The 21,387-nt window shown below is 36.4% G+C and overlaps 1 protein-coding gene across 1 annotated transcript; it reads right to left on the bottom strand.

The window, feature by feature from the left end:
- Positions 1–665: 665 nt before the first annotated feature.
- On the bottom strand, positions 666–19,609 carry LOC127860808 (uncharacterized). The gene is made up of 4 exons (XM_052399096.1): positions 19,410–19,609; positions 16,879–17,037; positions 15,612–16,631; positions 666–778 (listed from the first exon to the last, which is right to left on the bottom strand). Exons 2-4 carry the CDS (start codon positions 16,991–16,993, stop codon positions 666–668), a joined length of 1,248 nt encoding a protein of 415 aa, XP_052255056.1. The 5' UTR covers positions 16,994–17,037; positions 19,410–19,609.
- Between the last annotated feature and the right edge of the window lie 1,778 nt (positions 19,610–21,387).

Here is a 21,387-nt window from a genome sequence, read left to right as displayed (position 1 = left end):
CAATTATCTTCACTGAAACAGTTTAAAATGGTACAGTTCGAAATGTGTGATGTGAATGTATCGGATTGCAATAGATCCATTTTACAATCAGACCCATTACCAATTAACATGTCGCATTTCTTTGTAAACATAAAAATTGGTAGTATTGAAATGTATAGTTTGCTGCGATGTACACCTATTGTTAACATGGGCCTTATAACAGCTGTTGATGCTGCATTAGCATCAGATATTTTACTCTCACACATTAAATTAGAAAAGCTTCATTTGTGGGGGACGAATACTGGTGATTGTGTTCTCAAGCTTCCTGAATCGTTACAATGCTTAGGTATTGCAAAAGGCGAATTCTCATCTGAGTGGCTGTGTAGCTTGTTAATCAAGCTCTCTGAATTAGATCATCTTGTAGAGTGTGCACTATGTGAGCAATCCCGTGTGGCGCATGATTTAAATATTCATGTATCCGACTTGCGGTCAAAACTATTATCATGTGATATGTCGAATGTCAAGGTATTAGTAGAAAATGACAGCAAGGAACTGTTTGAAATATTTCGTGACACAAGTATTGGGATATTGGACCTGAGACACGCTGATTGTGTTTTACAAACATCAGACATTCTTCCCACACTCAGTAAATTAGAAAAGCTTATATTATGGGGAACCTATTCGGGTCATTGTGATCTCCAGCTGCCTGCATCACTAAACTGTGTCAGTCTTCGGACAGGTGAATGTTCCTCTGAGTGGCTGTGTACGTTGTCAATCAAGCTTTCTGAACTAGGGCATCCTGTAGAGTGTCAGTTATGGAACTTTGTGGTGCAATCACGTGAGGAAGATTGCAGCACTGATTCAAATATACCTGTATCTGACGTGCAATCTAAACTATTGTCATGTGACATGTCTAATATCAATTTATTAGTAAACAAAGGCAGCAAGGAACTGTTTAAAATATTCCGTCACACAAGTATAGGGATCCTGAAACTGACAACTGCTGATTGTGTTTCACATACATCAGACATTCTACCCACACTCAGTAAATTAGAAAAGCTTATATTATGGGGAACATATACGGGTCATTGTGATCTCCAGCTACCTGCATCACTAAACTGTGTCAGTCTTCAGACAGGTGAATGTTCCTCTGAGTGGCTGTGTACGTTGTCAATCAAGCTTTCTGAACTAGGGCATCCTGTAGAGTGTCAGTTATGGAACTTTGTGGTGCAATCACGTGAGGAAGATTGCGGCACTGATTCAAATATACCTGTATCTGACGTGCAATCTAAACTATTGTCATGTGACATGTCTAATATCAATATATTAGTAGACAAAGGCAGCAAGGAACTGTTTAAAATATTCCGTCACACAAGTATAGGGATATTGGACCTGAGAAACGCTGATTGTGTTTTACAAATATCAGACATTCTACCCACACTCAGTAAATTAGAAAAGCTCTGTTTATGGGGAACCTATACGGGTCATTGTGATCTTCAGCTGCCTGCATCATTACACTGTGTCAGTCTTCAGACAGGTGAATGTTCCTCTGAGTGGCTGTGTACGTTGTCAATCAAACTTTCTGAACTAGGGCATCCTGTAGAGTGTGAGTTATGGAACTTTGTTGTGCAATCACGTGGAGAAGATTGCGACACTTATTCAAATATACCTGTATCTGACGTGCAATCTAAACTATTGTCATGTGACATGTCTAATATCAATATATTTGTAGACAAAAACAGCAAGGAACTGTTTAAAATATTTCGTGACACAAGTATAGGGATCCTGAAACTGAGAACTGCTGATTGTGTTTCACATACATCAGACATTCTACCCACACTCAGTAAATTAGAAAAGCTCTATTTATGGGGAACCTATACGGGTCATTGTGATCTCCAGCTGCCTGCATCATTACACTGTGTCAGTCTTCAGACAGGCGAATGTTCCTTTGAGTGGCTGTGCAGCTTGTTAATCAAGCTTTCTGAATTAGATCATCCTGTAGAGTGTGAGGTATGGAACTTTGTGGTGCAATCACGTGGAAAAGATTGTGGCATTGATTCAAATATACCTGTATCTGACGTGCGATCTAAACTATTGTCATATGACATGTCTAATATCCAAATATCAGTTAAAAAAGGCAGCAAGGAACTGTTTAAAATATTCTGTCACACAAGTATAGCGATATTGGACCTGAGAAACGCTGATTGTGTTTTACAAATATCAGACATTCTACCCACACTCAGTAAATTAGAAAAGCTCTATTTATGGGGAACCTATACGGGTCATTGTGATCTCCAGCTGCCTGCATCATTACACTGTGTCAGTCTTCAGACAGGTGAATGTTCCTCTGAGTGGCTGTGTACGTTGTCAATCAAGCTTTCTGAACTAGGGCATCCTGTAGAGTGTGTGTTATGGAACTTTGTGGTGCAATCACGTGAGGAAGATTGCAGCACTGATTCAAATATACCTGTATCTGACGTGCAATCTAAACTATTGTCATGTGACATGTCTAATATCAATTTATTAGTAAACAAAGGCAGCAAGGAACTGTTTAAAATATTTCGTGACACAAGTATAGGGATCCTGAAACTGAGAACTGCTGATTGTGTTTCACATACATCAGACATTCTACCCACACTCAGTAAATTAGAAAAGCTCTATTTATGGGGAACCTATACGGGTCATTGTGATCTCCAGCTGCCTGCATCATTACACTGTGTCAGTCTTCAGACAGGCGAATGTTCCTCTGAGTGGCTGTGCAGCTTGTTAATCAAGCTTTCTGAATTAGATCATCCTGTAGAGTGTGAGGTATGGAACTTTGTGGTGCAATCACGTGGAAAAGATTGTGGCATTGATTCAAATATACCTGTATCTGACGTGCGATCTAAACTATTGTCATATGACATGTCTAATATCCAAATATCAGTTAAAAAAGGCAGCAAGGAACTGTTTAAAATATTCTGTCACACAAGTATAGCGATATTGGACCTGAGAAACGCTGATTGTGTTTTACAAATATCAGACATTCTACCCACACTCAGTAAATTAGAAAAGCTCTATTTATGGGGAACCTATACGGGTCATTGTGATCTCCAGCTGCCTGCATCATTACACTGTGTCAGTCTTCAGACAGGTGAATGTTCCTCTGAGTGGCTGTGTACGTTGTCAATCAAGCTTTCTGAACTAGGGCATCCTGTAGAGTGTGTGTTATGGAACTTTGTGGTGCAATCACGTGAGGAAGATTGCAGCACTGATTCAAATATACCTGTATCTGACGTGCAATCTAAACTATTGTCATGTGACATGTCTAATATCAATTTATTAGTAAACAAAGGCAGCAAGGAACTGTTTAAAATATTCCGTCACACAAGTATAGGGATCCTGAAACTGACAACTGCTGATTGTGTTTCACATACATCAGACATTCTACCCACACTCAGTAAATTAGAAAAGCTTATATTATGGGGAACATATACGGGTCATTGTGATCTCCAGCTACCTGCATCACTAAACTGTGTCAGTCTTCAGACAGGTGAATGTTCCTCTGAGTGGCTGTGTACGTTGTCAATCAAGCTTTCTGAACTAGGGCATCCTGTAAAGTGTAAGTTATGGAACTTTGTGGTGCAATCACGTGGAGAAGATTGCGGCACTGATTCAAATATACCTATATCTGACGTGCAATCTAAACTATTGTCATGTGACATGTCTAATATCAATATATTAGTAGACAAAGGCAGCAAGGAACTGTTTAAAATATTCCGTCACACAAGTATAGGGATATTGGACCTGAGAAACGCTGATTGTGTTTTACAAATATCAGACATTCTACCCACACTCAGTAAATTAGAAAAGCTCTGTTTATGGGGAACCTATACGGGTCATTGTGATCTTCAGCTACCTGCATCATTACACTGTGTCAGTCTTCAGACAGGTGAATGTTCCTCTGAGTGGCTGTGTACGTTGTCAATCAAACTTTCTGAACTAGGGCATCCTGTAGAGTGTGCGTTATGGAACTTTGTTGTGCAATCACGTGGAGAAGATTGCGACACTTATTCAAATATACCTGTATCTGACGTGCAATCTAAACTATTGTCATGTGACATGTCTAATATCAATATATTTGTAGACAAAAACAGCAAGGAACTGTTTAAAATATTTCGTGACACAAGTATAGGGATCCTGAAACTGAGAACTGCTGATTGTGTTTCACATACATCAGACATTCTACCCACACTCAGTAAATTAGAAAAGCTCTATTAATGGGGAACCTATACGGGTCATTGTGATCTCCAGCTGCCTGCATCATTACACTGTGTCAGTCTTCAGACAGGCGAATGTTCCTCTGAGTGGCTGTGCAGCTTGTTAATCAAGCTTTCTGAATTAGATCATCCTGTAGAGTGTGAGGTATGGAACTTTGTGGTGCAATCACGTGGAAAAGATTGTGGCACTGATTCAAATATACCTGTATCTGACGTGCGATCTAAACTATTGTCATATGACATGTCTAATATCAATATATCAGTTAAAAAAGGCAGCAAGGAACTGTTTAAAATATTCTGTCACACAAGTATAGCGATATTGGACCTGAGAAACGCTGATTGTGTTTTACAAATATCAGACATTCTACCCACACTCAGTAAATTAGAAAAGCTCTATTTATGGGGAACCTATACGGGTCATTGTGATCTCCAGCTGCCTGCATCATTACACTGTGTCAGTCTTCAGACAGGCGAATGTTCCTCTGAGTGGCTGTGCAGCTTGTTAATCAAGCTTTCTGAATTAGATCATCCTGTAGAGTGTGAGGTATGGAACTTTGTGGTACAATCACGTGGAGAAGATTGCGGCACTGATTCAAATATACCTGTATCCGACGTGCAATCTAAACTATTGTCATGTGACATGTCTTATATCAATGTATTAGTAGACAAAGGCAGCAAGGAACTGTTTAAAATATTCCGTCACACAAGTATAGGGATATTGGACCTGAGAAACGCTGATTGTGTTTTACAAATATCAGACATTCTACCCACACTCAGTAAATTAGAAAAGCTCTATTTATGGGGAACCTATACGGGTCATTGTGATCTTCAGCTGCCTGCATCATTACACTGTGTCAGTCTTCAGACAGGTGAATGTTCCTCTGAGTGGCTGTGTACGTTGTCAATCAAACTTTCTGAACTAGGGCATCCTGTAGAGTGTGAGTTATGGAACTTTGTGGTGCAATCACGTGGAGACGATTGCGACACTTATTCAAATATACCTGTATCTGACGTGCAATCTAAACTATTGTCATGTGACATGTCTAATATCAATATATTTGTAGACAAAAACAGCAAGGAACTGTTTAAAATATTTCGTGACACAAGTATAGGGATCCTGGAACTGAGAACTGCTGATTGTGTTTCACATACATCAGACATTCTACCCACACTCAGTAAATTAGAAAAGCTCTATTTATGGGGAACCTATACGGGTCATTGTGATCTTCAGCTGCCTGCATCATTACACTGTGTCAGTCTTCAGACAGGCGAATGTTCCTCTGAGTGGCTGTGCAGCTTGTTAATCAAGCTTTCTGAATTAGATCATCCTGTAGAGTGTGAGGTATGGAACTTTGTGGTACAATCACGCGGAAAAGATTGTGTCACTGATTCAAATATACCTGTATCTGACGTGCGATCTAAACTAGTGTCATATGACATGTCTAATATCCAAATATCAGTTAAAAAAGGCAGCAAGGAACTGTTTAAAATATTCTGTCACACAAGTTTTGCGATATTGGACCTGAGAAACGTTGATTGTGTTTTACAAATATCAGACATTCTACCCACACTCAGTAAATTAGAAAAGCTCTATTTATGGGGAACCTATACGGATCATTGTGATCTCCAGCTGCCTGCATCATTACACTGTGTCAGTCTTCAGACAGGCGAATGTTCCTCTGAATGGCTGTGCAGCTTGTTAATCAAGCTTTCTGAATTAGATCATCCTGTAGAGTGTGAGGTAGGAACTTTGTGGTGCAATCACGTGGAAAAGATTGTGACACTGATTCAAATATACCTGTATCGGACGTGCGATCTAAATTATTGTCATGTGAGCTGTCTAATATCAAGATATTTGTAAACAATGACATTAAGGAGCTGTTTGAAATAATCCGTGACTCAAGTATAGGGATATTGGACCTGAGATATTCTACCCACACTCAGTAAATTAGAAAAGCTCTATTTATGGGGAACCTATACGGGTCATTGTGCTCTACAGCTGCCTGCTTCGTTAAACTGTATCAGTCTGGTGACAGGTCAATGTTCCTCTGAGTGGCTGTGTAGCTTGTTAATCAAGCTTTCTGAATTAGATAATCGTGTAGAATTTCACATGTGGCGAATTTTGGTGCAATCACGTGGAGAAGATTGTGACGCTGATTAAAAAATACGTGTATCTGACTTGCGATCTAAACTTTTGTCATGTGACATGTCCAATTTCCTGGTTATGGTAACAAAAGGGAGCAAGGAGCTGTTTGAAATATTCCGTGACAGAAGTATAGGGAACCTGGGCCTGAGAACTGCTGATTGTGTTTCACAAACATCAGACATTCTACCCACACTCAGTAAATAAGAAAAGCTTTTATGATGGGGAACCTATACGGGTTATTGTGCTCTCCAGCTGTCTGCTTTGTTACCCTGTATCAGTCTTCAGACAGGTGAATGCTTATCTGAGTGGCTGTGCAGCTTGTTGATCACACTATCTAAACTAGATCATCCTGTAAAGTGTGAGCTGTGGAACTTTGTATTGCAATCACGTGCCGAACATTCCGGCGCTGAATTAAATAAACGTGTATCTGACTTGCGGTCTAAACTTGTGTCATGTGACATGTCCAATATCCTGATTTTTATACAGAAAGGCAACGAGGAGCTGTGTGAAATATTTCGTGACACACGTTTACGGTGTAAAACCATCTGAGTGGCTCTGCAGTTTGTCGAACAAGCGTTTTGTATGCGAAGAGTGACCTTTGGTACTTGGTAGAGTAAAACAGTGGAGAAAAATGTGCAATTGATTCAAACTGTTTTGTTTGCCTTCAGATGACAGCTACTTGTGTTGTATATTTCCTTACACGTGACTAACTCCTCCGTTGTTTATGATTGTATTTCACAAAATTTAGACATTTTTCTCAAACTCGGTAAAAGATATGCGTATGTTGTGTGGGACGTATTATAGTTTGTATTCACTGTTGTTTTTTTATATTCTAATAATTAAAATTGCACATTTGCGAAATTAAACAATAACGCCTTATTGGGAGTGTTAAATATATTCATTACGCATTGCTATTATTTATAAACCCACTAACGATTAGATTTTGTTCCTGCGGAAGAGTTATCAAAGTTTCCTATTGATTTTTAAACATTATACTGGTGTTAGAAGCACAGGAAATATTTAACTTTTCCAAAAGTACTCAAATGTTGTCCAAATATATGTATGTTTTCATTCATTTTAAGAATGATGTGTTATTAATTGTTTCAGTGTAAATGTTTTATCAATGAACTGAATCGAGCTTTAATAATAATCGTACAACAGACGCTCAACGCGTTTTGTTTTATTTACTCTTTACAGCATGAAAATGTATTCCTATATAAGAAGTATGTGTGCATGCACTTTTTGTGTTGACGCAATTTAATCATGTATTTTAATGATACTGTGGCTTAGACACTGTGTATTTGTTGCAAAAGATGCTTACGGCATTATAGAATTGCCATATTTTAAAGGTAAAAGAAAATGTCTTATACAATGTCCTTATTGTTTAAAGTTTTCGAACAGAGACATTTGCAATCGCCGACGTTTATAAACACTTTGAACATTTTAATATGAAAAATAATACTTGTACTCAATTGTTTGTTTAGATCCAAACTTCCGGCCGGATTTTATTTGACAACAAATTATGACAAACAAGAACCGGTATTATTTCGATTATAACGCGGATTTATGCTTTGTGGCATTCTAACAAACACCACAATTTATTTTTTGTGGGATTATTTAAGTGTCATTCTGTAAATAGCAGAGCTGTTGGAATTATGAACATCTGCTATTGTGAGGACAGCGAACTTGTTTAGTCTTCAAAGCTTGACACGTTTAAACTTTCCAGTAAGTAAATAAATAAGATTGTTTGTTTTAAGCGTATTTCGTGATCGTGATTTAATTGTGTATCATATGTTAAAACAACGTCTTGTATACTATTTCGCGATCGGTATTTGTGTTTGTTACGGGGTTAGTTAAAGTTATTGCTAGTGTCTTTTTGATTGGTAATTATTAAATTGTCCTTAAAGTCCATTTTTCTCTTATTTTTTCTTATTAATAATGAGATCAAAATTTATATAAGATTACTTAATTTGTATTGATTCGCAAGAATAGTGTTTGCCTCTCAGTGTAAAACTACGCATGTGCGTGCATTATGTTCAGATTATGTTCACATATGGAATGAGTGATGTATTGGACGTCATCATTGATGACGTTCATTCGAACGAATGATAAAGGGGGCTAAGTTTCGTTAAGTTGAGGCATATAGCCGCGATTTGAGCGCCTTGAAAACTGGTCGGTAACTTTTGCTGAAATTTGACATGTATATGGACAAGAATGCGATCTACCTGTTGGCGTAGGCGTTATACCTGGCAAAAATCTAGTTTTTGATTAAATCACGAAAAAGTGGTGTGTTTTTATGGCGCACGCGCTATAAAATGAGTTCTCGCCGGAAGCCGATTCACCCCAGGAGATAATTCACGCGCTAGGCAATTCAAATTTGATTTTAAATCATACATATTGCGATTGCATTCCCAAATTAATTAATAATTTCATCTTGCGTTTAACATTCGTTTTAGAAAATATTAACAAAACAAACAAAAACAAACAACCGTTAAATTTTATTGTTGTAAATATGGTAACCTGATTACATATCCACTAGCGTCTATGCATATTTACACATAAAAAATAGTTCGCAAGTAAGCAACAAACAATCAAATTTAAACGCAAATTATTTAACAAAATATATAAATTTGAGCTAGAAATCGAAACTTAAATACAATTTCTGCACTAAAAACACAATACCAATAGTTTTTACAATAACACATTCGACATGTACATGTACTTCCAACAACACGCCAACCGCTATTTTGAAAGCGAATGTGTAGAGTAACATTTCAAACAATAAAGACAAAATGGAACTGGAGTTTAACGTAGTGCGCAAATGGGAAGTGATGAGAGTAAATTATTTTTCAACTTGTCAATCTCCGTAGTATACGTTTAGTTGTGAGATGTTAACGGTTTCCCCCAAAAAACATGCCTTCGCTGCGAAGTCAAAGTGGGTGGGGAACGAGACTGCTTGTGGATTTCGAGTTGCTGGAAGTTTGTAACGAAGCTGCTTTTGTGCAATATTCATCGATTTTGCAAGCTGTGTGTTTGAAGTCGGAGATATATATCGCTGACATTAATGATGTTGTGTACGTTCTTGTGACCACTGATCTGCATATGATACCAGTGGGAGAGCATCCCGAATCCCACATACTATGTGACATAGTCTGCAACAGAAGTTTCCTGGTCGAGTGGTTGGTAAGTTTCATCGTTATACATGCATATTACACATTTTACATTATTTGTGCTATTTTTGACACCCATTTATCATGCTGATGAACCAACGGTCAGTGCCAGTAGTCCTACTGTCATTGGTCTGTGCACGGAGTGTATATTGATAGGAGATGAATCGAGTATTTGACCCTTACTGTAGTAAATTCAACCTTATGCAAAAACTATTCATCCGATTTTATTGGTTTATACGTTATCTTGTTGCTTATTAAATCCTCTTTCAAAAAAATATAACTTTTAGTATATTCCCGTTGTTATTAATGGATTTATAGCGAGTTAAACACAAGAAATACACATTTTATGTTTTACCACCGCGCGTTTTACCGTGTCGTGGCTATCGATCTTTTGTAAGTAGCGTACAGCGAAGCGCCGAGGTTATACATTTTGATGTACCCACTCACGTCTTTTGTTAAATTATAGTTTCATTTCTCGGCCGATTTTGACAAATTATATATCATTAGAAAGCTTACGTTACGTAGTTTTCAGATATATAAATATATATTGAGTTTTTCTTTCTGATTTGGGCAGCCCGGCGAGTTATAACTTTAACTTTTGCAAATATCATACCGTTTTGGAGTTTTAGAATCTAGATTTACGGTTGACATGTTCGTACTTAATACCAATTTGTAGCGTTTATATTTGGAGTTCAGTTTTAAAAATAACATCTTGCTTAGGAGAATAGAATTCTGTATACGATAGAAAAAAAAATTGTTTAAAAACGAAAGTAATTAAGGAATGAAGGCGGAAGAAAGTTGCGCGCGTTCCGAACGCACCGAACTGATGCTACGGTCTTGGCGATTATGCTTTTGTTAGATACCGGCCATTGAATTTCCTTTGCCATGATTATTATATTTTTTATGGAATATATTGAAATATTTGGTTTATGAGACATATCAATAAAGCTAATAATTAATGAAGCTTAATAAATTAAGGATTTCGGCTCTTGTTTATAACACAGAAATGGTGTTAATTTTATGACGAGACCGCGTATATAGCGGACCCTCTTGATATTTTTCGGCTTTGCATACTTCAAATAAAATGGGTGTCAAAAACATTCATCGTTTGTTGTTTATTATCAAAAAGGTAATTATGTATAATTATATATGAAAGGTTATTTACCTTAAATTATCAATTAATTAAAATTGTTTTAAGATTCTTGAAAATCACGGTCGGTGTTACGCAGGTCATTTCGTATTTTGACATCAGTGCATCATGTCCAACTATTCAAAATCGGATTTTTTTCACTGGGACGATGACGACTTAGATTTAGACGAATTGTTAGGTGAATACACATGTAGCAGTGATGATTCTGAGAATGTTCAACCATGTAAGAAAGTAAAAGTGACAAAAGCAATCGAATCAGTGGGTGTCTACCAGTGTACAGAGTGCCCAAAAAGTTACAAGACAATGTCTCGATTTCGGGGTCATATGATTTCCAAGCACGGATACGAAAGAGTGAATGGTAAATATTTCATTTGTTTGAGCATGCTTATTTCGTCAATTGCATCTGAATCGTAGTGTCTTATTGCTACTGGTAAAGAGTAACACATCTTGTTCAGCTTCACAAATTTGACCTTTTTATGAATTCCTTGTATCTTGTCTTCTAGACTTTGTGCGCTCTTTCTTTCGCTTTGTATAGCATTAATTAGCCAAGCCTATATGAGCCGCATCATTGGAATAGGACCTGAATGTAATTGCAACCAGTGTGGATCCAGATCAGCCTTCGTTCGAAAGGGCGGTCTGATCAGGAGCTAGAATGTCCGTCTAACATATTTTGTATACTGACTGAATATCGAAAAGGTTGGATCCTGATGAGACTGCACTTTCGAGCCAGCTGATAATTGAATTGAAAACAATACAATAACAATACTATATTTTATTAAAGTCTCACGCTTCATGATATAATACATTGAAAATACTATATAATACTATATATAAGAGTGGTTAAGGTTTAAACATTAAAAATCCTGCCATTAAAATTCCTACAGTTTTCATTGCAAAAAGTCGCGTTGTGAGAAAATGGACCTTAAGGTGATTGCGAACATTTAAGATCCAGATCAGCGTGTGCTTGAAAGCGCAGTCTGATCAGGATTCAATCTGTTCAATACTCATGCCAGTAAGTCAAAGATTTTAACGGAACAGTTTTGATCTTGATCAGACTGAGGTGATCCAAACTGGTCGCAATCGCTGTAAGGTCCCTTTTCCTCATGACGAGGCTCATTAGCCTCATATATATATATATAATAATATATATAAAGAGTTCACTTTTAGAATTTAACAACAAGAGATGAATATATATGATAATATATATAGAGTTCACTTTTAGAATGTTACAACAAGAGATGAAGACTTTCAAAAAGCAGTCCAGACATCAATTGTTAGGACATAAAAGCCACTGAATCTCCAACATATTTGTTAAAAACAAATTAAGCCTTTGTCTAAATAAAAAGTCTACATAAGTACATCGTTCAAAAAGCACTAGTTTTACAATCATGAAACAACATTGTCACATCCATAAAGGGAGGTAACAAAATGTATTAACTAAATAATGTCAGATCACACTACGCTAATACAATATTCCAGCATAGCCCTTTATACATGAGAAATAAAATGTTGAAAATAGGATTTAACAATCAATTAATACAATTTGAGTACATGATCAGATGTGGCAGCCACATTTTATTGAAAGGCATCATAGACCTTTAAAAGACATACAGTTTGTATAACTCTGTAAAAAAAAACAGTGGGTTGTGAGCACTTAATATCAAACATGACCTGTTTTTGAAACACTAAGAATTGTAATGTCATTTGAGTCGTGTTCTGAGAATACTGGGCATAATGCATGTGCGTTAAGTGTCGTCCCAGATTAGCCTGTGCAGCATGCAAAGGCTAATCTGGGACGACATTTTTCGCCTAAATTGGATTTTTGCTAAGAAGAGACTAAATTTAAACAAAAAATTTCAAAAAAGCGGCAATTGTTATCCCTGATTAGCCTGTGCGAACTGCACAGGCTAATCTGGGATGGCAATTTACCCAAATACATTATGACCAGTTTTCTCAGAACCAACACATTTATATACATGGTTTCAATTTAACTTTTGGCACATTGTTATTTAGAAAACACAAGTTACATATCATTCAGTAAAGTTACACAAATCTACACCATTTTTGTGGAAAATATACTCCAAGAATTCCACTATCAAGGTCACAATTTTTACCCCTTTTATCCAATACAGTTTAACTTTAAGGTCACTATTTAGATTTCCTTCGTTGCCTCTTTTCTAACGGAGTATTGTCTATTGGAGCCAATTCCAGTTTTCGCTTAGTGTTTCCACGTAGGGGAGCAATCATTTGGCTACCGACCGTACGCAGTCTAACCATGGTGTTTGCAAATGTTTGAAGTGTTGGATTTGTGTCGGCCCCGTTACTACTCCGGTGAACTCCGAAATGCTGCTCAATCGGATCTTGGTTAAACTTGTTTGTTAGAACAAATTCGGCACCACTCTCTAGACAATATTTAACACATTCCACAACAGATTTCACAGTCATTTCAATCCCTTCTAATGTCTAGTAACTCAACATCATGCCGGCTTTCTCCGATTTAGAAAAGACACCCGGTCTTGTTTCAACATTGTTTTTCCACTGTGCAAAGTATTCAAGGAAATCCCCAGTCAAATAATTAAGCCTGTCATCATTTACAGAAGTGTATGGTCTGAGATTTGGTTTTCTCGTTGCCTGTGCCTCATTTAAATGGCGTACATTCAAACAATCAAAAAATTTGTCCATGTGACGGATGAATGTAACTGTTTCTGACACTTGATCTCCGTACAGCATTTCCAGGGCACAAGCGACAGTTTCACTCAATACTTGTGCAGCCTTGTTCACTTTCATACAGCCATAGGATGTCATGTCGATATGTTCTTTCGTCAACTTGTTACAGTACCGATACAACTGATCTTGAGAATGGTCCCTGTACAGATTTACGATATGTAGCCACGATACATCCTTTCCATTATTCCACATTTTTCGGGTATTTTTATGTGCATATGAGTTTGAAAAGCAGTTTCTAGTGGTCTTTATGAGATGTGGTGGATCTGAGATGAAATAAATATATCTTCTGTCTGAAGCAAAGTCATTGACTGCACGGTAAATTACTCCTTCATTTTGACCTCGATGGAGTCGGCAAAATCGCCTGTTGGGGGAAGCTCCGTCGCTTGTAATGAAAAGAGTTGCTAAATCCAAGTCAAGTTCAAGTATCCTGACTGCCTGCCAGAGTAAACCAAAAAGCTGGTCAGAATTCACCCCGGCAGTAGCAAAGAAGGCCAGCGGAAATTTGAGAGAGGAGGCAACACCTCTTACCATTATTACGAGTACTTGCTTAGCCAACTGTCTATCCTCATTTTTCAAGACCTCGTCAATGTTATTTAAGTCATTTCCCATCTTATCAAGGTCCACAAATCCTACTAACTTTCCACTTTGTTTATCATAAACAAGATCACTTTGGATTTTTACTTCATCGTGTAAAATTCCCACAATTTTTTTCCATTTTGGCACACTTTCAGGATCTTCACTTTTATATACTTCATTATATAACATCTCCACAACTTTAGGTTGAAACCCAACACCATTTTCAATCAAATGTGTATAGTCATACAGAAGTCTCTCGCTTGGAAGACTGACAAAGCCTGATTTTCTTAAAGTATCATACCCGCTGCTGGACTTACTACGAAGTAGAATACACCACTTTATGATCATTGGGTGCCATCTCATCTGCCGCTTGTCATTTAATTGATTGTATTTCAATTGCTGTTCCCAGAATAATGACTTGTAGCTGTTTTCATTTTCTCTGTACAATGAACTTTCTGTGTCTATCATGGTTCGCCAAAACTTGAAAAATCTGTCAGTCATTCGGACTGACAGACTTGAAATTTTTGTCAGTCCGAATCAGTTTCTGTCAGTCCCACTGTCCGACTAAACTATAACAGCAAAACACAACAAAAGAGAGTACCTTTTTGATGTTTATTGGTTTTGATCACATTAAAATACAATAAAAACATGTCCAAAGTCGATATAGTTAAACAATTATTATATTAATAATAAACCACATATAAACCAAAGGTATTCTTTTTAGACTTCTTTTTGTCAAACTGTTTTTTAGCCTGCACAGCTCTACAAATCCGTGTTCTTGAAAAGTATATAGGGTGACATCCAATCAAGTTTGACTTATTAGTTAATTGCACACACCCATTCACACTACTTTGGATGACTTCAATTTCTGTTTATTAGCCGATTTCACAAGTTCTAAAACAACACCTATTGTTAAAATATTTTGTCTTAGCTGAGGTGGTTGATTTCCAGGTTCAATTTAATGAATGTCTTTCACACCTATTTCTTGATAGAAAGGCCCATGATAATTACCACCATCCATTCTTGTTGTCTGAAATAACACAAAACATATTGCTACAAACTATCAACAACAAATCAAAACATAAATATCCCTATGTCCGAATTTTAAAATATCCGAAATATAGTACATCGGGTGAAAAATCTAATTTTGATTTCAGAAATTGTTTGTGTGTAAATTAAAATATATCCTTCCCAGAACATTATAATAATGAAACTAAATGCTCACAAATGCCTGTTGAAACAAGTTTTCATGCAGTTTTTGTTGTGGAGAAATTAAATGGAACAAATAAAATGGCGGACGCACTCAGTTGATTTCTTTAACAAAGACCGTTGATTTTGAACTCGCATGTGATAGTCAATTCTAATCCAACTTTAAACATCAAAACATCAAAATGAAGGTAAGAAAAAAATGATTTTGACAGAAGTTGAATAAAAAGCATTTACCTTTAATTAATCCAATAGCGTATTATACACTTTGAGTGATCTTTTTGAGACCATTTTTCATCCTATTGTGTCGGGTCAGTCGGACCGATTATCTTAAATCACTTGTCGGTCCTTAGAAAAATTTGCCGGTCAGGACCGGCGGACCGACGGTTTTGGCCAACCCTGGTCTATAGAATTTTCCAGCAGTTCCATAAAATCCATGCTTTCATCTTCGCTTAATTTCACTCCATTTTTGTCAATTTCATTTTTGATCTGTCTTTTCAATTTCTCATTCTCTTGTTCCAGTGTTTTTGTGTATTCCTGGTGTTGCTTAAACTTGTAGAATTTCTGATTAGGTGTCAGCTTGTTGAAAGGGGTTTGACAGTGCAACCAGTCTTTCTTAGGGGTGTCCACTTTCGGTGTTTTCTCTTGCCTAGAGAGTAGAGTGCGTAATGTACGTCGGTAGATCTGACAACATTTACAACGTTTGCTTTGAACAAGGAGCTGACAGTTTGTTGATATTATGGTAGATGTTCCAGTGTAACATGTGCGTAGCCCTTGTCGTGATGGACCATCCCTTGCGTCCAAGTACGATCCTTCTGGTATAAACGTTTGAAGGTCTGGGTCAGGATTTCCGGAGCAGATATTGAACCGACCAACTTCTCTTAATATCCTTGACATAGTGAACGTGGTGGTGCAAATTCTTGGAATGGAACTCCATATTTCGTGGTTGGACGGTAACTTTTTGTCATGTACCTGGATGCTAACACTGAAATCTTCATTCACTGACACAGCTAATTTCAATTTCATTAAATCATCACTGTCATACATCTGCACAAAGCGGACTGAGTTACTTTTCTTATGGCACACATAATCATCATTATCAATATATGAGCAGTCTTCCTTGAACTTACTGAATAGTCTAGCTTTTCTTGATTGAACAAATAAATCCAGGTCATCATGCTCATAGTACTGAAATGCATGTTTGTTTATTATCACATAATATTCATCTGCATAGTCTAAGCTTCCTTCATCAGCTTCTGTCACAGTTTCACTAGTGTCGGATTTTAATGTTGTTAAACACTGACGGAAGAAGTTGTCACTGGCGTAAGTGTACTCAAATATCTGGAATGCTTTCTTGTCTATAATAACTTCCGACGCTGTCACTATTTCTGAGTCACACATCGCCTCTGGCTCACATTCTGGAAGTATTAAAACAAGAAAGAACATTATAGTTAGGAATATTGAGGATGAAATTTTATTTATAGCATTACATTCTTTAAGAAGTTTGACATAAACAAGAGAGCCCTGAAAATATAGCAATTTTTTTAAGTGATAAGTTTATAAAGTGTTTTTTTTAAATCCCCAATTCCCCTTTTTTCTCAAAAGGACGCAAATTCCCCCCCCCTTTTAAGGGCCCCAGCCTCATTCCTCCAAAGTGGACATTACCTTGAGAAATCTCAATGTTGACTGCAGAGTGTTTGTCGATCGATTTCTTGCCATGGTTCTTAGAATCTCCTTTCCTACTGGACAACCTGGATCTGCCTCGCTTAAGGACAGGCATGCTGATAGTCGGACGGTTAACTTTCACTGCAACTTCAATTGGTTCTGAAATGAAATAAAATATGTTCTTTAATTCAGTAAAATCATGATAAACTCTTTGCTGTCTGCTTAAAGGGGCTATACCCCAGATTTTTTTTACAAATAATTTTCTTGTGTTTTTTATGTTTTTGTTTTGTATTTTCAGTGTCAGAGTTTTATAAGCCTCAAGATTCACCACAAACTGGTACCAAGCCCACTGGAACCAAGTCGACTGTGACACAAAAAAACAAAACATCTCCATTCCAGATCAAAAGAGAAGACTTCAGTGAAATATTCGCAGAAACAGTGCCAGAAGCAATAAACAGTGTAGGTGACAACAAATTTCATAAGCTAAGTTTCTCTGTACATGGCAAAGGAATCATTAAAGTTTCTGAAAAACTCAAGACTAACAGTGAAGTGGTTAAACAATTAACAGAGTTCCTATGTGAGCCATTCCACAAGATTTTCAACACCACATCTAAAGAAATGAACCATCGAGAAGCAATATTCGCCGCTTTCTACGAGATGAGAATAGATTCAGTTGACAGAGTGAGAGAAATTGTGAACAAAATTGTTGACTGTGACACGCTTCCAGTGCGACAGTTTGCAGCAACATTACTGCACCAGGTTCTGGAGGACCTCATCAGTAAGAGAAGCAGTATGTACACTCGGTCAGAGAAAGAAGCTCCGCAGCTTTCTCATGACGAACAAGCCGTTCTATTTTTTATCAGCGGTTATTTGATACGTGCACTATGAAAACAAGTGAAACGAGTAAAAGTGTCAGAAAAAGAATCGCTTGTGGTTGCGATTGGCAACATGGAGAAGAACAACGAATCAACCTCAATTACAAAACAGTATTCAAAGTGGACGGAAAAACTAAACAGAGGGGGCCTAAAAATCCCCAATGAAGACACATTCCTATTAGTAAGGGAATTTGAAAATCAGTGCCGCAAAACCGTCGATGAAAATTTGAGCTGTAGTGACATTCATACCGAAGAACTTAAAGAACAAATAATGGATGCTTTCATGGTGCAATACTATGCAGAAAAACTCATGCCTGGGAAGTATTCCATGATCATTCTTGAAAAGATGCTGTCTGTGTTTCTAACGATGAGGGGACACGCAACAGCCAGAAAGAAAAAATCTAAATTATTACAAACAACAAAAACAAAAGCTCTCAGAACAGTTCTGAAAGAAAAATCTAATGTGAAGTAGCAAACCCGGGTAGCAAACAGGCTTGCAAAGTGATCAGACCATACGTGGATCAGAAATGGTCAACAATTCAAAACCCCTTTTCGCTTAAAGCAGCTCATAACATTATTTGCAAAAATATGTGAATGTATAATTTTGATTATAGACTTCACAAACAAAAATCATTTTGCACAATATTAAAATTAAATAAATTATGTTACTCCTTACGACACCTTTTAAAGTTGATTAGCAGACTTCCGGAAAACAGCCAGACTTCATGAATTTACTCCCATCATTCTGCATTTTGATCTTAATATTTTTAAATTTGTAAATATCACATGTTTAAAAAAAGAAAATTAGATCAGATATATTTATAGCCAAAATGTTGAAGTTCATACAGTGTGACTTATAATGTTGTTTGTCATGAGAAATGTGTTACTATGTTCAATAAAGTATTTAAAAATATTATACTGGGGCTTATAACTTCACAAAAAATGCAGTGTATGTCGACCTGGCTGATCTGGCTCTTTGCTGGCCATGCCTTTTTGAAAGTTGTGCTTATTCCCCCATACCGTCCCCATCTCGTTAACCGGTATTCAGCAACTTTCAGATTATTACAAAGGTAAAAATAGATCGTCTTCCTAACATATTTACAACTTACTACTATTAAATCTAGAGTCAGTGTATTGAAATTTAAAGTATTTCGGGCTACAGCCAATTTTCATCTTTTAAATATAATTAATAATTCTCCCAATCTTTCCAATTCAGAAAGTACATCAGTTTTTCTGCACACTTCGGCCATGTTATTTATATTAAATACAGTGAAAAGCACTTGTGACAGATTTTTACCAAGCTTTGACATAGAATTTAGAAATTATCGTCAACCACCTCGACATTTATTTGTACATAAATTCCAAAAAAAAATGTCCAAATCTACCAGTTATTTTCAGTGCCAAAACGTATTTGATCACTCATAAAAACACAATCTTGCCAATGTACAACATCACAGGTATAAGATGATATACGCTGTTGGTGATTCCACTGTGAATAAATATGTTTATTTCGAGAAGAAGTCTGGTTAGCTGCCATAATAGATTTTTTTCAACCGTAACAACTCATTCGATATGACCTTTTTAAAGCACCATTTCCAAACGTAATAATACAACAGGGTCAACAATAATCAATGCATTTGACGAAGAAATACTTACAAATATTAACTGTCGCAAACATGTTCGCCAAACTGTTCAATTCATTGCGCAACGATGAAAATAAAATGCAGGAAATTGGTTACATTTCCGCTGCTGATTGCAAATGGCCGCGATGCCCGTATGTAAACTCCGGTCACGTGACTTAGACACGACAAGATATTTGGCGTAACGGTCCCGTTTCTTATCCGTGTAATCTAGAGTCCGTGGTCTGTGTGCTTGTTGAAAGTACATGTAGAAAGGGTTGTTTAGCTCCAATAAGCCATGTTGCTATTTTTTGGATAAAATTTCAGTGGGCTTTTTTATCTTTGTGCAGCAACCTCTGCCGCCTCATTTTGTGAAAACATTAGGCGCACACTGTTCATATTGTGGTAAAAGGAGTCGCGCAATGTTCAAAGTGAGAAAAGTTGGTGGTGACTATTCAACATTGTGAAAAATTTGTTGCGCATTGTTTAAAATTCCTAAAATATCAGTAGCAAACTTTTAAAAATTGTGAAAACAAGCGTCTCGCAATGTTGAAAATTGTGAAATATGAGTCGTGCAATGTTGAAGATTAAAAAAATGAGCCTCGCAATCTTGACAATTATGGAAAAATAAGTTGCACACTTTTCAAAATTGTGAACAAATGAGTTGTGACTGTTGAACATTGTGAAAATAATTAATTGAGCATTGTTCAAATTTGTAAAAATATGAGTCTCAGTAACGACATCAGCAACCATATGCCACTCAGCGTAACAACATCAGCATTAGTCGCTAACTGTTGAGAAATGTGAAAAAATAAGTTGCACGCTTTTTAAAACATTGACCATTTGCATCGCGAATTCCTATAATTTGTGCAAAAACAGCTATCACTATTAATAATTTAGGAAAAAAAAACAAGTCTATTATAAAAAAGGTTTTCAGTTTAAAGAAATTCATAATTATATTTTATTTAAAGTTGTTTACGGCCATTTCATATGACTATCATATTTTTTTATTATGATATTGTGTGCCTGTCTAATTTGTAATTTGTTCAAGTTGTGCTATAAAAATGTTATTTTAATAATCTTTATTTGACATTTTGTCTCATGTTGGATTATTTGTTATATTTTATTATTATATAAAAATGGCATCGCATGAACCAGTAGTCATAGTATAAGCAACATTGAAGCCTAATATGCATTCATCTATTATTATTTTGGGCACAAATAATTTTACCGTGTGAAGACCCTACATAAAAATGCTGATTTTTTTCTTACTTGGTAACTGGCGACACACATTTTCAAGTCTATTTCATTAAATTTGGCATAGATATTTATAAAAATGGCATCGTATGAACCAGTAGTCATAGTATAAGCAACATTGAAGCCTAATATGCATTCATCTATTATTATTTGGGAACAAATAATTTTACCGTGTGAAGACCCTACATAAAAATGCTGATTTTTTTCTTACTTGGTACCTGGCGACACACATTTTCAAGTCTATTTCATTAAATTTGGCAAAGATATTTATAAAAATGGTATCGTATGAACCATTAGTCATAGTATAAGCAACATTGAAGCCTAATATGCATTCATCTATTATTATTTGGGCACAAATAATTTTACTGTGTGAAGACCCTACATAAAAATGCAGATTTTTTTCTTACTTGGTACCTGTCGACACACATTTTCAAGTCTATTTCATTAAATTTGGCATAGATATTTATAAGATTGGCATCGTATGAACCAGTAGTCATAGTATAAGCAACATTGAAGCCTAATATGCATTCATCTATTATTATTTGGGCACAAATAATTTTACTGTGTGAAGACCCTACATAAAAATGCTGATTTTTTTCTTACTTGGTACCTGGCAACACACATTTTCAAGTCTATTTCATTAAATTTGGCATAGATATTTATAAGATTGGCATCGTATGAACCAGTAGTCATAGTATAAGCAACATTGAAGCCTAATATGCATTCATCTATTATTATTTGGGCACAAATAATTTTAC

The sequence above is a fragment of the Dreissena polymorpha genome, chromosome 15 (assembly GCF_020536995.1).
Source record: "Dreissena polymorpha isolate Duluth1 chromosome 15, UMN_Dpol_1.0, whole genome shotgun sequence".
NCBI lineage: Eukaryota > Metazoa > Mollusca > Bivalvia > Myida > Dreissenidae > Dreissena > Dreissena polymorpha.
The sequence above is the reverse complement of the archived record's forward strand: the minus strand, read 5'-3'. Positions and strand labels throughout refer to the sequence as shown.

Excerpts from the sequence above, each read along its gene's own strand:
- LOC127860808 (XM_052399096.1), bottom strand. The coding sequence starts at position 16,993 with ATGCCTGTCCTTAAGCGAGGCAGATCCAGGTTGTCCAGTAGGAAAGGA. Across the intron at positions 16,632-16,878 it reads CAACATTGAGATTTCTCAAG|AATGTGAGCCAGAGGCGATG; the intron begins GTAATGTCCACT and ends TAATACTTCCAG. Across the intron at positions 779-15,611 it reads GGAAAATTCTATAGACCAGG|GATGCCCTAGTTCAGAAAGC; the intron begins GTTGGCCAAAAC and ends GACACTCTACAG.